General features: G+C 41.3%; 2 protein-coding genes across 21 annotated transcripts in view; one reads left to right on the forward strand and one right to left on the reverse strand.

The window, feature by feature from the left end:
- On the reverse strand, positions 1 to 22,320 carry LOC140516961 (uncharacterized). Its single transcript, XM_072627836.1, has 3 exons — positions 22,234 to 22,320; positions 4,093 to 5,562; positions 1 to 228 (listed from the first exon to the last, which is right to left on the reverse strand). The coding sequence occupies exons 1-2, from the start codon at positions 22,318 to 22,320 to the stop codon at positions 4,654 to 4,656; spliced, it is 996 nt and encodes a 331-aa protein (XP_072483937.1). The 3' UTR covers positions 1 to 228; positions 4,093 to 4,653.
- Positions 1 to 22,668, forward strand: part of JMJD1C (jumonji domain containing 1C) — a 241,669-nt gene that overhangs the window by 135,112 nt on the left and 83,889 nt on the right. For 14 of the 20 annotated variants that reach the window (XM_072628823.1, XM_072628825.1, XM_072628837.1 and 11 more), the window contains one exon: positions 8,036 to 8,141. The gene's annotated coding sequence lies outside the window, so the exon portion shown is untranslated. Of the gene's footprint in view, positions 1 to 4,991; positions 5,126 to 8,035; positions 8,142 to 22,107; positions 22,148 to 22,668 lie in introns of those variants that run through there. The other 6 variants (XM_072628832.1, XM_072628826.1, XM_072628830.1 and 3 more) reach the window with 3 other exon arrangements.

Genomic DNA, 22,668 nt, shown 5'->3' on the forward strand with positions numbered 1-22,668 from the left:
TACTTGAAAATGCTTTATTCTGTCTTTTTAGATAATCAGTACAATCAACACAAATGGGAAACACAACCTTTAGGGAACTGCTGTGGCCAAAAAATTGATCCATTGGCCCATTTTAGAGGTAACTGGTCACACTGGATAGAGCCCTGGGCATGGAGTCCGGAGTTGTTGTTGTTGAGTCTCAGTCATGTCCAACTCTTCATGCCCCCATTTGGAGTTTCCTTGAGGAACCTGAGGAAAACAGTGAAAAGATTTTCCCAGGGTCCTAAAGCTAGTGAGTGTCTCAGGCCAAATTTGAAATTAGAAAGATGAATCTTCCCACCTCGAGCCCAACGCCTAATCCACCTTGCCTAGGGTCAGGAATATCTGAGCTCAAATGTGGCCTGACACATATTAACTGTGTGATCCTGGGCAAGCCACTTGATCTTCATTTACCTACTTCCTTAATGAGGATAGTAAAATGAAGATAATAATAGCACCTATCTCTCTGGATCAACTGAGATGTTTGTAAAAGTGCTTAGCACATTGTCTTTCACATGGTATCTGTGCTATATAAATACTTGTTTCCCCCCCTCTACCCCTATTTCAAAGCCAAATATATTTTAAATTATCTTTTCAATTAACTACATTTCTATGCCTCTGTGTTAGCATGTATAACAAGCAGCTGACACTATATTTTTCCCATAGTTGTAAAAAGTTATCTCCCTCTCAAGGATGGCTGGAATGTTGGGGGGTTTTTAAATATCAATTATGAGGTAGTTTGAATATTTTCCTAAAAACTTGAGCATCCTCTGTTGCCAAGAACATAGGAACCTTGTGGCAGAGAGCCAGGATGCTAACTAAAGGTCATGGATTGTTAGCTAAGTGTAGTGTTGTGTGCTGTTTGATTCCTTTGGGGCCTGGTTGTTCCAAGGAGCAAAGGTGACTGTTAGATGACTTTACCATATTTCTGCCTAATAATGAAATTAATCCAGTAGTATTTGAACACTGTGTTAGAGCCTTGGCAGCTTCTCTCAGATTATGATGAATCTCCTATAAAATGTGACACTGCTTTTGTGTGACACTTTTGTTGCTTAACTTTTTTGTCTTTCAGAATGATGTTGATAGTTCATATGAAAACAGGGGCCCTACCTAGATGAGTTTTATTGTTTTATATCAACAAGAGTTAGTCTACATTTATATAGCATTTGAATGTTTGGAAAGATCTTTCCTCACAACAACCTGGGGAAGTAGATATTACAAGTATTATGAGGCTTTTGACCCTCCAGGGTCCCACTTTCTCAGCAGGCTGCATGCAGTCCGACCCTTATAAGCCTTCATTAGGGTGTTTATTTTAACTATGCTATCCATATCATTCGGGGTCACAACAAAAGATATGTAATCAAACAACAGAATAGAGTAAGTGACAAGAAAGATCTTGCCATGTACAATAGGACATCTCCTTCTAATTTACCATACCTTCAGAAAAGTAAGGGACACAGACAGGGAACCCAGAGAACTTCTGGGGTCCACATGGAGAGAATACTGCTAAACCAGAAAACACACATCAGATAGACAGATACTACACAAACGCACAGAGTTCAGGTGGTCGGGGCAATTTATATGTCAGAAGATCTCACTGCTAATCTTTGTTAATCCCTACCCGGCTGCTTTCACATCCTCTCTGCTGCTGTAGGGTTTTTGTCCTGCAAGGCTAGGAGTCCCCCTGGGCCGTGGACTGTCCTTAGCTCTTCTGTGATGTCAGTTACCTAGTGAAGAAGCTCTGAGGCAACTTGAACTGTGTTATTTTGGTGTTCTGTCACTTCCGTTGCCTTTGGAAAGTCCTTTTATTTCCTGTAAAACCCTAATCCTAACAGATCCTGTCTAACAGATCACTCCCAAGTTCTACACTTAGCAAAATTTCAAAAGAGCTAATTCTGAGCTTGGAGAGGACACTGTCTACAGCACTCTTTTTTTCTGCCCTGTCTCCTGTTTCCCTCAAATCATATATAAAACCTAGAGGCTGCAGTGAATAGCTAAGACTTAAAAAGGTTGATGATCTTTTGCCTTTTTAAAAAAAAAGGCTCACCATTTTAGATTTCCCTTTTTGCAAAAGACATAACTGATGTTCTGGAGCAGGAGTGAGGAACCTTCTGGCTCAGGGTCACATATGACCTTCTAGGCCCTTAAGTTGGGGGGAGATAATTAGTTTAGTTTTAGACTTTTGGATAGATATCAAGGTTGCACAATAGATCAAGTCCTGGGCCTGGAGTCAGGAAGACCTAAGTTCAGATTCAGCCTCAGACACTTCCTGTCTGTGACCTCTGGCAGGCCATTTAACCTTTGCCTAAGTTTCTTCGAGTGCAGAATGGGTATTATAATAGCACCTACCTACGTGAGTTGTTGTGAGGATCAAATGAAATAATATTTGTAAAACACTTAGCACATGGTGCCTGGCACACAGCAGTGGCTATATAAATGCTGGCTGTAGTTGTTTGAGTTTAAGATGTCTATAGGACATGCATTTCAAGCTATCTAACAGTCAGTGGGAGGCCTGAGATCGAAAGCCATCATAGACAAATAGGGTTAGACAAGTAGATCTGAGGGTCATCTGCATAGAAAAGATTTTTGAAATATGGGCACTGATGTGGTTGAAGATCCAGCAAAGGAGACAAAGAAGGGAGCCCATCAAAGCCAAAGGAGAGCCAGGAGGGAGCAATGTCACAGGACCCTAGAGAGGTAGATCACCCAGGTAGCGGAGGAGTTGAGATTTAGACCTTGGGCTGCTGACTTGGTGGCTTTTTTTAGTTGTTTCTTTGATTTCCCTAAGTGTAGAAGAGCTACCTGTGCTTCTGAAAGTTCCCCAGTACTTTGCAGTTTATTGTCTTAGAGCATCACTTGGGAACCCTAAAAAGTGTGTATATGTGGCCAGCACTCACCCCTGTCGCCCTGCTGTGTCATGCCACTTCTTAAAAGAGTTGTTAGAAATCAGAACTTGGGATAGTGTGGTTTAGCTTTTCATTTGGATATCATAAAAATGTAACAGAGTCTTAGATTGAAGAATATACAAAATATATGCAAAGTAAATAACAAGTAATTTTCCAGGGGAGGAGAAAGCATTCCAGACAGGGTGATTGGAAAGGACTCTATGTAAGGTGTGACCCTTGAGCTGACCTTTGAACATAGCATTATAGTAGTCTGTGAAGCCAGTTTTGAGAAGTGTTGCATTTCGTTTGAGGGACCAGCCAGTGCCAAAGGCATGGAAACTGGAGAAGGAACAAGGCTTGCTTTACCTCCATCAAAGAGACCATCAAGAGATCAGTCAATCAATAAACATTGATTAACCCCCTGTTATGTATCAGGCTTGGAAATGAGGGTAGGAACCAGGCTAGGGAGGGCTTTACAAGGCAGGTAGAATGGTTTCTTGATTCTAGAGGTGATAAGGAGCTTATTGAGGTTGGAGGGAACATGGTCTGACCTATGTTTTACAAAGATCACTTGTGGAAAGGAGATTGTGGATTGGGACAGATTTGAGGCAGTTAGATCAATGAAGAGTGTATTGCAGTAGTCCATTTGACAAGCCAGGAAGGCCTGAGTTTGGGGGCAGGTGAGACATGGAGTAGAGAAAGAAATAGATGTGGAAGCTTATAGACCTACAGTATGAGTGGAAGGGTGGAATGGGGGGGGGGGGTGCAGTGAGGAGGTTGTGAACAGAACTGGGAGGTGTGGTGGACAGAAATAAATGAGTCAGGGAGAGGAGTGTATTTGGGGGGAAAGAGAATTTCTGTTTTGAACACAAAGAGGGAAGTGGAAACATAAATTAGACATGTAGTTTTAAAATGGATTTTTTTTCAAGTAACTAAAGATTTTAGCATATCACTTGAAGGTCCACGCTTGTTTGTAGCCTTGTCATCACTGATCCCTAAAGTGGCTTTGAGAATGCAGGGTCTCTAATGCTTTCCAGGCCGCTCGACTAGGCATTAGATAGAACGTGCTGGGCTTGGAATCAGGAAGGGCTGCTTTGGAACGCTTACTCGCTGTGACCCTGGGCAAGTCTCTTAATGTTTCTCAAGCTCAGTTTCCTCATTTATAAAATGGAGATAATAAAGCTCTTACCTCACAAGGTTCCTGTGTGGATCAAATGAGATAAGACCTGCAAAAGCACTTGGTGGCCTACTAAGAGCTAGAAAATGCTTCTGTCTTCTATCATCAGAACCGAGACCTGACTGCAAGTCGTGGAAATTTTAGTAGCTTTTCGATCAACGTTGAGTTTTCAGTTGTTTTTAAATCTCGAAACTTTTTTGTTAACTTTAAAAAGTTGACTTCCTATAAAGTGCTCAGATAAATTTAGAACTGTCAGCACTTTTTTTTCTTCTGCATTTTAAGAGGTGGAAGTGACTGCCTGCCCCTCGTAGGCGGGGGTTCTAGACGGTGATGGCAGAGACTTTGCCCGGTGCAGGGCACGCCTCGGCCCTCGGTCCTCCCCGTACTTGCATGAACTGCATTGGTAAAGCGGGAGAACTTGGAGACGTGGTTTTCCTTTGCTGCCCAGAAGGATCGCCTCGTCACCTTTTCCATTCCGCCTTCCTGCGGGCGGGGATCGCTCGATTGGGGCGCTCCGGGACGGGCAGGAGGAGGCGCAGGCGGGCACGTGCGGGGCCCCGGGCCCGCCTTTGTCTACGCCGAGACCGGGCCCCGAGAGTCCCGGCGCGTCTGCCCCGGGACCCGGGATGGAAGTGACTCCCTCCGCACCTGTGACGCCCCATTAGTTACAGTTTGCCGAGCGCCGCCCCTTCCCTCGCCTCGCCCCCGCCCCCGCCTCCTCCCTCGGCCCGCCTGCCCTCGCGTCCCGTCCGCTTCCTCGGGCTCTCCTCCGCGCGCCGGACCCAGAGCCGGAGCCCCCGCCGCCTCGCGCCGGCCGCAGCGCCGCTCCTCCCGACCTCGGACCTCCCGGCCCATGGCCCCCGCGCCCCCCCTACCCATGTAAGCGGCCCTGGCCCAGGCGTCCGCTTGTCCCGCCCGAGGATGCGGCCCCCGCCGCCGCCCGAGCCGCCCGGGCGGACCGCAGAGGGGGAGTGAGCCGCCCGGCTCGTGGCCTCGGCTGCGCTCGGACCCCAGACGGCCGAGCCGGGGGGATCCCCCGCGCCAGGTAACAGCGCTCCCCCTTCTCTCCTCCACCCGCGACTTCCCGGGGCAAAGGGCGGGCGGGCGGGTGCCCCGGGCCGGCCCCGGCTCCTCCTTTGTCCGGGCTTCCTTCTCGGCCCTAGGGGCCCCCCCGGCCGCTCTCTGGGAACTTTGGGGGCGCCCTGGGGAGCGCCCGGCTAATTTGGGGCATTTCCGGTGACACTTTAAATGGCCAGCCTGGTCCCGGGCCCGGGGGGTTTGGCTCTTACGCTTTTTCTCAGGGGAATGGAATGCGGTACCGCGCGGAGCCCTAGACGGAAGGGGGACGGGGGGCCCGGGCCGTCGGGCCGCGCGCACCGTGCCCAGCCGGGCGCCCGCCCCGCTCGAGGTGGCCGTGCGCTCGGGGTCTGGGCGGACACGGACGCGTGATCCCCGGTCCTCAGGTCCGAGCCGGAGGGAGCGCTATTGTTTTAGACCCAAGTAGGAAGGGACCGCGCGGGCCTGGTGGGCTCTCATTCATTAGAAGCAAATGCGCTCCTTGTGCCCGGGTCGGCGCGCGGTAGCGCGTCAGGGAAATGGGAAGCAGGGCTTTGGAAACGGGGAGCTATGACTCCGCCAGTGGGTGAACTCCCGCGCGATAGCTGTTTATCGGCAAACAAACTCTGGGTCACACAATTTCGAAACTGTAAGTCATGGCCATTTCTTTTCTGATAACGTCGTCAGTGCTGAGGATAGCGTCATTGTGCGTTTTCTGCTTGGCTGGAGTGTCCGACAAGTACGTTGGCCAGCTAACAGAACCGGCCTGAAGTCTGGGAACCCCAATTTTACAGTAGCTTGTAGCGTGAGAAATGTTAAGACATAATTGGTGTGCGGAGATGTGGCTCTTTTGCCCTAATCAGTCCATAGATGACAGTAGTTTCAATTTTCTTGAAAACCGTGATTGTTGCTTGTGGAACAACCGTCCGACCTGGGTTGAGAGAGAGTTGTGAGAGGTTGTTGAAGAATGTGTTTTTCAAATTAAAAAAAAGACTAGGTCTCATAGGAAATGCAAACCACCTGTATTCCTTATGCAACTAGAGAGAAGAGGAGAAATAAACTAGGAAAGTTTGCTCCGGTTTCCCCACCCCCCCACCCTTCAGTTCTATTCATTTAGATTATAAAGTCATTTGTGAACATTTGACCAATAATGTGCCTTTTAAGGACAAATACAACTTTGATTACGTTTAAACGTTAAAATTTTTTTCAGCAGAGTATTCCTGTATCTCTTACCACAAATTAAATAACTTGACCTAAAATCTGCCAATACATGGAAAGGCAAGAAAGTCTTTCCTAAGGGACAGAACAATTCCTGTAATGCCACCTGCCTTCATATGTGATAGAGCTGGTCATGTGCAAAGAGAAGATACTGCTGCCCTCACCTCACTTACAATATAAAAGGAAATTTCTGTTTGGCATGAGTAGGACGAGCACAGTGCTTGGCACACACAGGAGGTGTTGGTTCCCTCTTTTGTCTTGAGTAAAACAAGAACAGTCAACTGTGATAGATTAGTGAGGTTTTGGACTCCCGAGGGAAATGAGTACACCCTACAGTCAGCATGAATGACATTGCACACAAACATGACTGGTTCTGGAGATCTCTTTTGGAGTTAACCAAGAACTAACAGTATAGCAAGATATTTTCTCAGTAATCATTTGTATTTCACAGAAGAGAAGATCTTCTGATGCTGGCCTTTTTTGGTTGAGCAGTATCAGTTTGTTAAACTTGCATTTTTTTGTATTAAACTTTTTTGGACATAAGGGCCGGAGATCAAATGAGAATGTCCCCCAGTGCTTGGTCCACCTTTAAGGGCTACATAAATGCCAGCTCTTATCGTCCTGAGAACTACTGCAGTTTGCAAAAAGGATTTTTAATTGTTAGACATTAACTCCTTAAGCTCCCAGTCAGAATTAAAAGTCTAGCCTATCACTTTGAAAACAATTCTCCCCAATTTCACTTACTGGTTATGTGCTTAGGTCAAATGGACTTCTTTACCCCAGATTTTTCTGTTAAAAACCAGGGCAGAAAAACCTGCCAGAGAATCTGGGAAAGCACAAATGACTTTGTACCTGGAGGGATGTCTCACTTGAGATACAGGTGATAGAAGTGTTTCGTTGCATAATTTGTTCCCAGAATAAGGGTCTTATTTCTCCATATGAATTAAATTAATTAGAAACGAATTGTGTATATCTCCTTTCCAAATCCCTGTTTTCTCAACTTTGGTGTTTTACACTAAAGGTACTACCAAAAGTCTGCGAGAGGGTGAATGACATTTCCACTTTCACAACTCCGGAACATTTTCAGAGGGTTTTAATGGGGGGGGGGGGGGGGGAGTTTGCAGCTTCAAATTCAGCATTCCTGAACTAAGCTGAATACTTCCCACCTGCTTTTTTGTGCATTTATATTTATGCCCAAATAAAAGAATTCAAGTCAGCCACAAGATTTTACTTACAAATTCTTGCTTACCGCAGAAAAGAAATAGTCCTGCTTGGGAAAAATAAATTACTTGAGTTTTGCTTTTTGTAAGAGACAGCGGAGAAAAAGAGATGTAATGCATTGGAAGTTGAGTGTTCTTTTATGCCTTCTTCCCTTATTCTCCCTTTCTTCTTCCCCTCCCCCCTCTTTATGGATGCATCTGGAATTCACTTTGTGTCTGGGTGGGGGTGGGGAGTTAAAAGCCTTCTGCATCCTGTTGCTTGGAGAGTCTTTGGTTGGTTATTGGTGAAAATAAGCCAGAAATGTGTGTAAAACATTGATTGAAGTTGTGTTCTCTAAAATAATATACCAGTGCTCTGTAGGCCACAGTAATAATGAAATTATCAAATTATACTGCTTGCCGTTTTGAATATAAAATCGAGGTAATCTGTTCTGTTAACATGTATTTCATTTTTCCCTCAGGTTTTTAAACCTCTAGTTGGAAAAAGTTCTACTGCTGCTGTAGAATTCTTTTGTCGATAAACAAGTCGATTTTATAACTGAAGATAGCGCCTTTCAGCCCTAACAGGTAAGGAGTCAATGACTTTTTAGAAAATAATATGTCTTAGTATCAGCATGTGAGAAAGTTGATTCTCTCTTTGTGGGTTAAGTTTATGATCAGTCAGTTCTTGGCAAATGACAGATTGGTTATTACATAGATTGTGATTGTCTCTTACCTTGGATTTTCAAGAATTTGGAGTGGTTACTAAATGTTACACATCAAATAGTACATAGTTAAAAGTGGGGTCATTTCATATATGTGCTGTGAATTTTAAAAAAGAAGCTTTTATTTAAAAATTATCTTTGAATAGCATAAGGAAATAATGGCTTTTGCCTCTGATTTCAAATTTGCATTTAGGAAGCATTTCCTAAGTTGTTTGTAGCTTCCTAATCTGTAATATTCAATTAGAAAAATATTTTATAAATTTTAGTACTTGTCTAAGGCACCTGGAAATAACCCACATACAAAACTGTAAATAATGGGTTGTTTTTATTTTTTAGTTCTCAGTAAGATAGAGAAAATTTACGTTTTGTATTATAGTTTTTAAAAATAGTCCTGAATAAACTAACTGTCTTAATATACTTGTTAGTTCCTCTGCAAGTACATTTTCATGTATGTTATCAGATGACATTGATTTCCCTCACTTAAAAAACTTCAGAAGTGAAATATTACATAGTTTTTTCATTGTAAGTAAATATAGGAAGAGGGATTATTTTACTGAAAATGCTTTTTTTATTTAAAAAAAAAACTTGGGGTGTCAACATTCCTACTTACCTATAGTTGTTTTCAGAATATGAACATAGGACTGTGATTAAATGCATGGTGCCAGGACTTGAGTTACTGAACAGTGTGCTTTTGTTGTTTATAAAGCCATAATACCTTGGGAATTATATTAGTGTAATGCTTCTGCTGTTTGTTGTTACTTCATTCTCTCCAAATAAATGAATGGTTCCCTCAGTACACATGCTGTTTCCTATTTTGAAGTCTCACTAAGTTGTATTTTTTTTCCTACTGCATCATCTTGATGATATCCATAAAAGGCCAGTTTTCTTTTGCTCTTTTGATGCTATTGAAATGTAGCCATAAATCCATCCAAAGGCAGGGACCCAGTTGAATTTGTGGGGAGAGACCTTTCAGCTGTCACTTTTAGCTTACACACTTTTTGGTAAATGTTTCTTTTCCAGTGGAGAAATAGTTGCTTTAAGTTGGATCTTTGAAGGGTTCTCATCTTGAAGTTGATTTGGGGAAGTGAAATAAGTAAAGAAAATGACCTGAAAATGAACTCTTGTCAGGTGGCCTGGTGGCCTTGCCTTTTATTTCTTATTTATGGTACTGATTAAAAGAAAGCACTAATATCTCTCCTTTTTGTTTTCCATTTTAAAAGTTAAGTCATCTTCTGCTCTTGATGAGTTATTTTTATTTTGGGGGTCTCTTTTTTTTTTTTTTATCAGAAGCCAGAGTCTCTTTTATGTGATATTGGCAGTCTGAGTATTTGTATGTTTTATAAATCATTTCAGCCACCCTGCCAATGTACATACATCAGTGTCAGCCTCTGGACTTCCATGAGAAGGCTGACTCACTTAGTTCTTTAACCATTCTTTATTTCTCTTGTGATAGGAATTGTTGTTCCCTGAATGAGCTAGGCAACTAGTTACTTAAATTCTATGGTACTCTGTTCATGTGTTACAGTTTGAGAACTTAGGAAGTTTTTAGAGGTAATAGAAACTATGGTGCCCATTTTGTATTCAACTTCCATATATAATTAACTGCATTTCTGATTTTCTATTCAGGTTTTGTTTGTTTTTGGAAAATCAAATTAAAACATGGGAATCTTCTATTAATTATAGCTGACATTTGTATATCACTTATTGATTTACAGAATGTTTTAAACTCTATCATTTGATCCATTATTAAATAATCTTTTGGTGTAGATTGGTAACTATACTTTGGAGGTGAGTAAAAATATTAATGAATAGCTAAAAGTAGTCCCTTAAAATACCTTCTGATTCTAGCAATATTTACTTAACATTTTATACTAAATATTTAAGTACACTTATATTAAAGAAACACATCCCAAAATGTGAGAACATTTTTTAAGAATTTCAAATATTAGTAAATAGATCACAGTTTTCTATTCAGTCAACAAATAGTTACGGTTGAGATACTATTTCTTTTCTTAGCTCCATCCAAATAAGATGTAAGTTTCTGCTGTGTTAAGGAACGATTTATAGGATGCAAGTGGTGTGTAGCTTTATCCCAGAATATTGTTCTCTAACCACTTGTCCAAACATTACATTAAATAAATTCTTTGGCATCTTAAACATGTAGCTGCTACTGGCATGGATTTTGGTAAATAGTGTCTTAACAGTTTCAACCTCAGGGTACCTTTATGTGGTTAAAGGAAAGTTTTGGCTGACCTAAGAAAGTGATGATTAAGTAAAAATCCCCATTATTTTTCTGATTTTTAAAAATTGAATTTAAAATACTCTGTTAACTTTTAACTTAATGATTGATTCAGAAGTTCTTTCCAGAGATACAGATGGCAACCTATCCATGCCTTCCATTTCCTTTTCATGTATAATTTTTATCCATGCTTTCCCAAAAGCTTGGTGCCCAGTGTGCTGAAGGCTTTTTCACTTTCTCCTGGCATTATCACCACACCCTAAGAGGACTGAGGCTGTTTACCTGTTACTGCTCATTCTTTGCCACAGGATAGCCCATCTTTTCCTTGCTTGCAGTTCCTTGCTGATCAGTGATTTGGTTTTATGTGCAGTCTGTTCACATACAAGCATGTATCTCACCCTTGCTCTAGGTGTGATACTCATTTTAGCTTCTTAAAAAGTAGCCATATTCATATTGACATAGTGGTAGAATGTTATTTTGAGTCTGAGTGTCAGTTTCCACGTTTATAGGTTGGCCTGTCTGGTACTTACTGGATTTGGAGTCAGAGAGGCCTGCGTTCACATATTGTCTGAGAGATTTATTAGCTCTGTGACCTTGGGCAAGTCATTTAAACTTCTCAACCTCAGTTTTCTCATCTGTAAAATGGAGATAATAGCACCAAACTTACTGTGTTATGAGGTTCAAATGAGATCATGGATGTAAAGCACTTTGCAAACTTTCAAGCATTATATCATGGTAGCTGTGGTCTAGTATGGGAGGTCCCAAAAGTCCTATTATTTTCAAATGACCTTTTATTATTCCTCTTTATAACTGGATGCCATCTAATCATTATGTTTCAGATATGTGGTAAATACTATTAATAATGATTTTCTTTGAACCTGTTCTCTTTTTATTGTCCAGTAAGAAAGAATAACTCTCCTGGTATTATTACAGATTGCCTTAAGGACACTAGTTTAAATCCTGCCCATATTAGTCCTGTCAGAGAGACTTTTCCACATCATAAATGTATCTGACTGAGTTAAAATAGTTGATTCATTCAGTTTTTAGATAAGGAGAGGGAGAAACTACCACTAGAGTGGGTGTAGTTTTCAGGTTTTGGTTTTTGTGTATGGTTTTTTTGTTTTGTTTTGTGTTTTGTTCAGAAGGAAAAGGGCCGAATGAAAATAAAATTAAACCACCCTTCTTGAGGTCCCATGGTACTGAAGCATGTTAATTAGGTCACTGTGAAATAGCTTGCTATGGTCTGTTTTCTGTGTGCACATAAATTCCTACTTCCTCCTTTTAGTTTTCCTGATTCTGCCTGGCAGCACTGACTGCTTCTTTGAAGTAGAGGGGGAAGGGAAAAGTACTGAAGTAGGAGGGAACTCCTGTGTTTTTTAAACTGGCCAGGGAGGAAGAAGGGAAAAAAACATGGTGCGGCTGCTTTTTTCCAAGTATATTTCATGCTTTTTAAAAAAAAAAATAATTTAGCTTTGGACCTCTTGGTTGTGTTATTCCTTCTTTAATTAAACGTCGTTGAAATATTTACGTTTAAGAAATTTGCTTTGTGAGAACACAAAGGTTGAAAATGTTATGAGCCATTTACACCTAAGTTTTCCAGTTAATTTTACAAAAAGTAATAGCTATAGAACAGAAAGTTGTTTGGAGAGCTGTTCCTAAAAATCATGTGGAGCCCTTCTGCTAGGATTTTCTGACTGATTGCCAAATGTATACCTGAAGCTTAGAGGTTGGTTGTTAAGTAGAGGAAATGGAAGAGATTACTTGTTAATCTGAAAGTTGAAGGCATTTCATCTGTTAAACTGGATTGGTTAGGGATCCTCTAGTGATCACAATTTAGAAGCTGTTTGACAAAGATCATTCATAGAATTGTTTGTTGCAAAGTCAACATGTTTTACTGGATTTCTCAGACATTTCACTGTGATAATTTCTGTTATTTCATTCTTATGTTCCAGTTGTTTGGTAGGTTATATTTCCTAGAGTCAGAATCACTGCCTCTTGGAACTGTATGAATATTTCTACTTTAGGCTAGTGAATCATAATGAGCTGATGCAGATTTAGAGCCAGGGATATATACATTTCTATGCTTCCTACCATTCAAGAGAATAGACTTTGGGTTAATACAAAAGAAAGGGAGAGGGTCCATTTCCTCTGTTGTCTTAATGGTTTTGTAAAGTTTTGCCTGGTAGAACTGGTCCTGGCCTTTCTGTTTTCTGTGCATTTGGAATAAAATTTCTAGAAAGTTTTAGCAAAAAAAAAAGAAGCAGCAGCAGCCTGGTCCAGGTGTTTATACCTGGAATGAGTCAGATCTTTATCCACATCCAACTTCCAAAATCAAAATCTTAAGCTGATATCATCATCTTTCAAGTGTGAGGCATCCGAAACCCTTGAAACTGCCGGTAGAGATTACTTAAATCTTAAAATGTTTCAGAATTTGAGCTAAATAGTAATATTATTGTTTGTTGTTCAGTTACTTTGTGACTCTTCATGACTCCATTTAGGATTTTCTTGGCCAAGATACTAGAGGGGTTTGACATTTCCTTCTCCCACTCATTTTTCAGATGAGGAACTGAGGCAAACAGGGTTAAGTGACTTGCCCAGGGTCACACAGCTAGTCATACAGCTAGTAAGTGTCTGAGGCCAGATTTGAACTCAAGAAGTTGAGTCCATCCTGGATCCACAATAATAAAATGCTATGTTTATATGGTGCTTACTATATGCTACGCACTCATTTGACCTGCACAACAACTCTGCAAGGTAGAGGATCTTACTATCCCCATTACAGATGAGAAAACAGAGGCAAACAAATTAAGTGTCTTGCCCAGGGTCACAGAGCTATTAAGTGTCTGAGGTCAAATTTGAACTCAGGTTTTCCCAACTTCAGTTCCCACGTTCTTATCCACTCTGCCACCTAGCTGCCTCCAAAGTAGTTTGACTAGTTTTCAACATAGTCCAACTATGGTGCCTAAATAGGCTACAGAGGTCAAAGGAAAATGCTAAGCAGATGAATTAATGATAAATTGAGGAAGAAGAGAGTACTGACAATTTCACCTTGAGGTTATCGAAGGCCTTCCCTAGGAAGGGAGTAAGTACCTAAGCTTTGAAGGAAGCTAACACTTGTAAGAGATTGAGATCTGGAAAAGGAGTTCATTCCATATCATGGCACTCAGGGCAGGGTGTTTGGGGGCTTGTGTCAGCAGAGAGTTACCCAGCTTTTCTGCACAGTTGACTGCCAGGGAGTGAGATGAAATCGGCCTAGAAAGGAAAATCTGAACGCTGAAGCGTTTGCGTTTTTATTCTAGAGGCAATGGAAAGCCATTGAATAGTCAGATTATTTTGGCCTCTAACATAGAGGATGTATTGGACTGGAGAAAGACTGATTGCAGGGGAGCCATTGGTGTCTTAGAGCAGTCTAGTTCAGAGGCAATGAAATAGGGAGGACTGCCATGGCATGTGAGGAGAGGGGGAGAAGGTATAGGGGACTTTGCATAGATCTGGAACCTGAAGGACTCTGAGGCCATCTAGTCTTAGGCTGTCATCCAAGAGATAAAGTACCTTGGGCCTAGAGGGTTCCAAGGATTATAGATGTAAAATTTAGAAGTCATTGAATCCAGAGGTTCTTAACCTTTTCTGTTCATCCTATGAGCAGCATGTTTTTTAATTGCATAAAATCATGTGTGTGTGTCTGTGTGTGTGTAATTATAAAGGAAACCAACTATAGTGAAATGCAGTTATCAAACTTTTTATTTCTCCCAAGTTCCCAGATTCTAGGTGAAGGCCTCTGATCTTATCTGTTTCACACTCCACTTTTACAGATGAGAAACTTAGGCCGGAGAAGTTAACTGACTTGCCCACAAGTAGTAGATGACAGAACCAGGATGTGAACCCAGGGTTCCCTACTACAGATCTTGGACTATTTTCATTAAACCAAACTAATTGACTTGCTTTTGCAAGCATTAAGAGTCAGAAGTGGGATTTGAATTCATTTCCCGACTCAGAGCTATTGCTTCTTCAACAATACCACTCTTGACATGGCATCTGCTTTGGGGGAGGAATGAGTGTGCTGTTGAAGAGGGATTGAACAATTTGCGAAGTCTATAAGGTTGTGGGCTTGGATGTCCAAATGGGTTGTAGTGTGCTCCAGAGACAGAGGACAGATTTGGACCGATGGAACTGCCCCATAGTCGCTGATAATGTGGGAGCAGAGCTAAAGAAATACATTAGGGCAGAATACCAGAGGGTGGTGGGGGTTAAGTCATGCCCAACTCTTTGTGACCCTATTTGGGGTTTTCTTGGCAGAGATAATAGAGTGATTTGTCATTGCCTTCTCAAGTTCATTTTACATGCAGCATGATGTGACTTGTTCAGGGACCCACAGTTAGTAAGTGTCTGAGACCAGATTTGAACTCAGGAAGACTCCAGGCCCAGTGCTGTGTGCACTATGGCGCCGCCTAGCTAGCCCAGAGGCACATCCTGAGTAATGAGCACAACTATAACCAGGGATTCTGGGTCTTGGGGCAGGCACTTAGCCTGGGCAAAAGGCAAGGAAAGGATCCAAGAGTTTTCCTGACTGCAGGCACCATGGCGCCCCCTAGCGCCTTGAGAATGTGTGTGTGCCATAAACTCATCAGACTAGAGCTAGAAGGCACTTCATTCTCCAAATGAGGAAAGTGCCTCCCAAGATTCACAGTCATCACGTCAGTTCTCTGTCCACTCCACCATGGAGGGGAGTATTGACTGTCTTTTATACATCCCAGCTTTTTGTGTCTCAGGAGTCTAAGAGAAGGTTTGGGGAGTGGCTTCATCTGGGAATTCCCTTCTGTTTACACATGTCTGTGTGTAGACAGATATACATACACATATCTCTCAGCAGGTATTTATTACCTACTGTATACCCGGCACTGTGCGGAAATGCTATTTGGGGGACAGAAATGATAAGTATATTTTGTCACAGAGCTGACAAGTAAATATATGAGAGCATATGAGGTTACTTATATAGGGCATATAAAGAGCCAAAGTCCTAGGACCCAGCACTGGGGGAGACTCCCACCGTGCAGAAAGAGGAAAGTGGAGCCCAGAAGAGTCTGAGAAGAGCAGACAGGAGGAGGAATGAGCGGTGTCACGAAAGCCTGACAAGCTAGGTGATAGAAGGTGTCAGTAGGTGGAGGGAGGTCAAGGAAGAGGAAGACTGGGGAAAGTCTCTGATATTTGGCACTGGAGCATTTACTGATAACTCTGGAGAGAACAGAATGTCTCCTCTAAGTCCATTGGATGGAGTTAAGAGTGAATTTTGGATGTCAGCATGCTGCACTAGAGGGAGGAACGTTTGGTAACTGGTGGACCGGATTCAAATTCCAATTCTGTCATGGGTTGCCTATACAACCTTGGACAAGTCAATTAGCATCTGCAACACTGTTTCTTGTCAAATGAGTACATTGGCTAAACTGCTTCCTACTGTTTTGGGAAAGCTTAGACAAGTCATTGAAACTCCTGGCCTCAGATCCCACTTCTGCAAATTGAGTTTACCCTGTATATCCTTTGTGTTCTTTACAGTTGTAAGTCTGTAACCTTATGATAACACATTTAAATTTTCTTCAAAATTGGAGAGTATCAGCAGAGCAGAATAAATTTGTCCAAAATGTACTGAAGGTTCCACAAGGTGTTCTACTTGTACCTCCCTCAACAGGATTGCTTGAACAAGAAGTGGTCCTTTCCACCATCCATCTCCATCTTGATTAAGGATGTACTTTCAGAAATTATTAGGAATAACCATTTCTATTTTTTAAAGACAAAATAAATCTCATTACTGGTTTAATTGTACCTTTACATATTTTTGTTTGGTTTTGGGGGGGGTGTTGGAGGGAGGAAGGCAAGGCAGTTGGGGTTATTTTTAAAGGTTTTCCCTACCTTGTACCCAGAGAATGTATGTTTATGAATCAAGAGACTGTCATAAATGTTACTTTTAAAAAAATCTCAAATTATAGCAGTCTGGTTGACAAAGAATTGCAAGGATTAGACCTGGCACAATATATGTAAACCTTACTTCCCCACAATTCCTCTCACCTTCTGTTTTCCTGATATCAAATTACTGCCTCCTTTTCTTTTACTGTTAAAGTAGACTTCCCTTGACTGACTTCCCTTGACTTTGAAAAACTGCCATGTTCCTTATACTATCCCTTTAAGGTAAAGTCATTAGGAATTTCTTTTCTTTGATGGTTCAGGCTTATAATAATAGAAACGAAATTGAATAGGCATTCATGCTAAAATTTACATAATCCTTAACAATAAAAATGATAGGCCACATCATAATGTAGGTCAATTTGGGAGGCATGTGACATTTGTATTCAGACTAACACCACATACATATGTGTATATACGTATATATGTATACACACATACATTTGTATGTGTGCATATGTATATGTAAATCAGGCAAGAAAAGTGATCCAAGAAGCAGAAAAAGCACAATTTGAGACATGACAGATTTAATCTCTTGACAATCACATGTGGACATCAGCATAATTAAAGTGTTAAGAGCAGGGATACTCCAAAAAGTTTGTACAGCTTGAGTTCTTCATCTCACTGTTGAATGACTCGATTTATTTTCAAATGCTGCCTTCCAAGTGTAACAAATATGCATTTCTTTGACTTATACTTTAATATTGTAGGTGCTGTCAAAGAAGGGGGGAAAAACTAATCCCAAGAGTGATTTCATTCAGCAAATTCATGAGTGCTTGTGCATCTCCCTGACAGATTTCTTAAAACAGATAAAACACAGTTCTGTTCTTTAGTGTCCATTCTTTATGGATTGTACAAAGTGAGATATTGTTAAAGTAATATTTTATTTGGAATCCTAGTACCTGAGTTCCATTCCCGTCTCTCACACTTCACACCTGTGTGACCTTGGACAAATCCTCTGGGCCTGAATTTCCACATCTAGAAAAATAACAGGATTGGATTGGTTATCTTCAAAGATTCCATCCAGCTCTCTATCTGTCATCATATAATTGGCATTAACTATTAGCAACTGATAAGATAGTTGACATTTATATAAAGCTTTAAGGTTTATAAAGCATTTAATTCTAAATCTTAACACCGGGAGAGAGATACTCTGTATGTTGTTATCCCCATTTTACATATGAGGAAACTGAGGGTCTGAGAAGTTTACTGCCTTGCTCTGGCTCTTACACCACTATGTGTTTGAAGTAGAATTTTTTCCCAAATTCTCCTGACTCCGAAGCCCGGTTTTCCTTACGTAATATCATACTGCCTCTTGGGATTAAATGCCATTATAAGTTCTATGGGAGCTCAGGAATGGCTTTAATTTAGATCAGAGGAGAAAGGTAGACTTTGGCCAGGTAGCTAGGGAGAGGAAGGGCAATGATGACAGCAGGAATGTGACTGTTAATCACATACTTGTTGAATTCAATCTAAGGCAGGGAAATGAAATCTAATTTATTTAGGATTTAGCAAAACATTTAACAAAAAGTGTCTCATGCTGTTGTTGTGGGAAAGATGAGAGATAAAGGCTAGACAGCAGTCCTTAGAACGAGTTTAATGAGTAGTAATAATAGATCATAAGATCAGACTAAAAGTTTAAAGAGGCCTCTTACTTAATTCCCTCATCCTATAACTCTAGAAACTCAGGTTCAAACAGGTTTAAATGACTTGTCCAGGGTCTCATGGGCAATAATAATAACTGACATATATTGCCTCTTATTAAAGTTTATCAAGTACTTTACATACATTATCTCATTTCATCATGACAGTAACTTATGAGGTAGGTGCTGTTATTATCCAGATTGTACAGATGAAAAAAATGAGAGTTGGCCAGATGATGACTTGCCCTGAGACAGAATGGTTAGCACTTGTCTGAGATGTGGTTTGAATCAAGATCATCCTGACTCCCAAGTCCAACATTTTATCTTTGGTGCCCTACTTACTGCTCACACAAAGCTAAGAGAGGTTGTGTTGATAGCATGGTTGAGAGGATTAGCCTTCAGAAAGATCTTGAATAGGTTACAATTGTGAGCCACATCTAATGAGTTCATATTGGGTAAGGTAACCACTATCTAGTGCTTAAATGCGGTGCCGGCACAAAGTGTTGTACAAATCTTAATAATTGTTACTATATTACATTTTGGGTCCACAAATCAATTTCACAAATACAGAATGGGGCATTGTAGCTAGACAGTAGTTAATCTGAAGAAAATCTGGGTGTTTGCATTATCTTCATATGGCTCTGTGACCCTAGGCACACCACTAAACCTGGGTGCTTGTCTAGGCTACTTTCTAAGGCCGGAATTGGCTGAGAAAGTGCTAACTTGTGTTAGAGGGAGTTTCCTGACCCTGGAGGTTTCTCTATCAGTGAATCACAAGAGCTAGTCCCTGTACAATTCCTCTCCTATAAACCCAGCCAATGTGATAGGACAGCCAGAAAAATCTCATGAGACTTAAAAGTTCTCTGAGAAAACCATAGAGCCAGTTCAGGAATTAACTTTGCTAGACTAATCATAGTTGTGCCAGGTTTTATTCCCTCCATACTTCTTTTAATCCTAATCTCCTCCCCTCCCTTCTTCCCTTGCCTTCCAGAGGAGAGAAGGTGGAGAATTGGGGCTTGTTTAGGACCACTTCAGCCAAAAAAAGAAAAGAGAGAAGCAGGTCATTTGAAGCATTTTTTATAATATACAGAAGAGAACAGAATGAAGGCCAGGAAGAATGATAGACTAGGGGTTCAGCAAGAAAAATAATTTAGATATAATAATCACAGTTTCATGTGCAGCCCTCTTTTTCTCCTATGTATATGGAAATTCTCATTTTATTTGTTGTTCAAGTTCAGAATTTAAAAAACAATTAAAGTCTGTGAATTCCTAGAGAATAGGGACTCTCCTCCTCTTTGTGTTGGTATCCTCAGTTGTAAGCACAGTGCCTGGTACATTGTGAGAATTTAATACACCTTGGTTTCATTCATTTACCAGGGACAGACCCACAGGAAGGCTAGGGCATGTGTGCTGGTCAGATGGCACCTGCAGTTTGGTACTCAGTGTGTCTGTCTTTTCCAGTCTATCCTTGTTCATTTGTGTTCAACTCTTCATGATTCCATTGGGGTTTTCTTGGCAGAGGTACTGTCATGGTTTGCCATTTTCTCCTCCAGCTCATTTTTCAGGTGAGGAAACTGAGGCAAACAGGGCTAATTGACTTGCCCAGTGAAGTGACAGGCAGCTAATAAGTATCTAAGACCAGATTGGAACTCAGGAAGATGAGTCTTCCTGTCTCCAGACTGGGAGGAGCACTCCAGGCACTATGGCGCCACTCAGCTGCCCTGATCCGTTCTCTACATGGGTGTCAAATTGATTATCCTAAAACTCAGATGAGATTCCTCCTACCCATATCTTGAATGGTTTCCTACTGCTTCGAGGATAAAATAGAAATTCTCAGCTTGGCATATGAAGACCCCCACAAATCTGGCTCACATGAATGTATATGAAATTAGAGGACTCCCCTTCACATTGGCTTGCTCATTGTTCCCTGTGTACAACTTTTCTATCTCCTTCCTCATTTTGCCTTGCAAAATCTAGAGCTTTCTAACAGCTCTGGTGCTGCTTCTTCCATGAAAGGGACCTTTTCTGATAATCCTCCCCTGTCACCCAGTAGCAAACTGTCCCTTTTGGTTTTCCTGACAGTTACTTAGTTGTGTTATATTTTCTTCTCTGTTTTTCCCTACCCCCAGTGGAATGCAACCACTTTCCTTTAAATTGATCCAATGGAAAAGTCAGTTAGCTTTTATTAAGTATCTTCCAGGTGCAGACACTGCTAAGCCCTGGAACTACCAAGAAAAACCAAAGACAAGTCCCTGCTCTAAAGAAACTCAAGAATCTAATGACACTTGGGAGTGATATTAGAAAGTCACTAAACTGTACATACCCTTTGACGCCAGGGATCCCACTACTGTTCATTAATCCTAAGGAGGTTAAAGATAGGGAAATTCCCATAGTACAAAGATGTTTCTAATAGTCCTTTTCATGTTGGCAGAGGCCTAGAAGCAGTCACTGTTCATCAGTTGGGGGAGTTGCTGAAAAAATGGTGATGTGATGATACACTGAAGTAAATAATTATGAAGCTTTAAGAGAACTTGAAAAGACTTATGAAATCTTACAGCATGAACTAAATAGAACCCAAAGAAATTAGCTTTGTGACAACCTATAAAGGTATGTAGATGGATTTGTAGGCAGAGGTGGCCTAGACTAGTTGGTTCCCGAAAGCCCTTTCACTTCTCAGATCTATTGATTTAGGACCTCCTGTGGCCAAGGAGAGGGTGATAATTAAGGGAAGATCTGTTTGGGTAGGATGAAAATGCCCTTGTACTGAGCCTGGAAGGAAGAATGCTGAGAGTCTCAGATGAGTAGGAAGGGCAGGGTGTTATAGGCCTAGAGGAGAGTCTGAGAGCATCTTGTTGGCTTGTTTGGCTGGATATAGAACCTATGAAAAGGAGGTCATGTGTTCTGTCCAGCTCTTGACTGAAAGAAAGCTAGAAAGTTAGTCTGGAGCTGACTGGAAGAGAGTCTGCTAAGGGCTTGGTTTATCCAAAAGACAACAGAGGGGGTTGAGATTTTGGCAGCCAGAGATTGGAGATGAATTAGTGAGGTAGCAAGTGTCAGCCAGCTTCCTATTCAGAAGCGTTTTGAATAGATTCCACAGGAAGAACGTGACAGGGGTCTGTCTGAACTAGTGCCATGCACTGGTATCTAGAAATTTTTGCAAGAGATGTTGCATAGCTAAAATTAACAAGCTTAACAAAACTTTGACTACTAATGAAATGTGAAGATGGAGTGAGCAGGAAAGTCATGGAGGACTTTAGGGCTGCCAACCTGTGTGGCTGAAAGTATGAGCATTCATGGATCTCAGGAGAGGGACTCATTGTATATGTCTATATTTGGGAGGTGTCATTGTAATTATCAGGGAGAAATTGAAGCTGTGTGAGCTAATGAGATCACAAAGTGAGAGAGAGTACAAAATTAAAAACAAAGAGCTTTGAGAGAGGCACTTGGGGTAAGTAGGGATTAGAGATAGATAATAAACCATCAAAGAATAATGAAAAGGTGTAATCTGACAAGTAGAAAGAGACTCCAATGAGAAAAGTGTCATGGAAATGAAGGGAGGAGAAAGTATCTAGGGAGGAGGGGGACAGCCCGTAGCAGAAGCTGCCAAGAGAAAATTGAGAGAAGCCTGCTAGATTTAGCAGTTACAAGAGGAATTGGTAATCTTTGAAAACATATTGTCATAGAAGTATAATTGCACATGGTGAAGAGGGTGCTAGATCTGATCACAAAGTCTCAACAATTTTCTTAACATTTCTGAGCTCTGCAACACTGACCGCAACATTCACCTTTCTCTTGTTTCCTTGATCAAATGAGATCATGCATATGAAGTATTGTTTGCCTTAAAGCTTCATGTAAATGTCAGTTTTTGTTATCATCCTCATTATTGTTAGAGAAATGTGGTATAGTCTAATTATGAGGTAAAGAAAGCAGCTAGTTAGTAAGTAAAGCTGAGGTTATGCTTTGAGAAGTAATCAGTCTCCTTTTCGTTCCAGGGCCACCTTTGGTTGAACTCATAGACGTGTTCAAGTTTGGGTGAGCATTTGTCTGGGTCTGGAATATTGTAGAGGGCAGTCAATGTGAAGGAAAGTTTTCGACCAGTTAACCTTTAATATCCTTACCCAGTCTGGTTCTGTGTTCCTCAGAGCCTCATTCTCCCACACCTGGACTGTTACATCAAAATCCCCTCTCCATTTCCTCTGATCCATCTTCCTCACAGTTCTCAGGACAGTCTTCTGAGTCACATTCCCATCTTACTATAGCACTGCTTTGCTTCTAGAATGAAATCTAGAGTCCGTGCCCTAGTATTCTTGGCCCTCCACAGTATAGTTTCACTTGATCTTATCCAGTCTTATATTTCAGTACTGGCCGTCACTTCCTTAATGCTGCAGCCAAAACCCTGTACGGAAAGCATTTCAAGTCCCTATCTTCCCCAGCCCTCAAGCTGCTAATTCACTGTATCTGTTAGAATGTAAGCTTCTATAGGGTAGGCAGGATGGCTACTATATTGGTTGTCACACAGGTACTTAATAATCATTTGATGATTCCCTGTTTTC

Source organism: Notamacropus eugenii, chromosome 1, assembly GCF_028372415.1.
Source record: "Notamacropus eugenii isolate mMacEug1 chromosome 1, mMacEug1.pri_v2, whole genome shotgun sequence".
Classification (NCBI taxonomy): Eukaryota; Metazoa; Chordata; class Mammalia; order Diprotodontia; family Macropodidae; genus Notamacropus; species Notamacropus eugenii.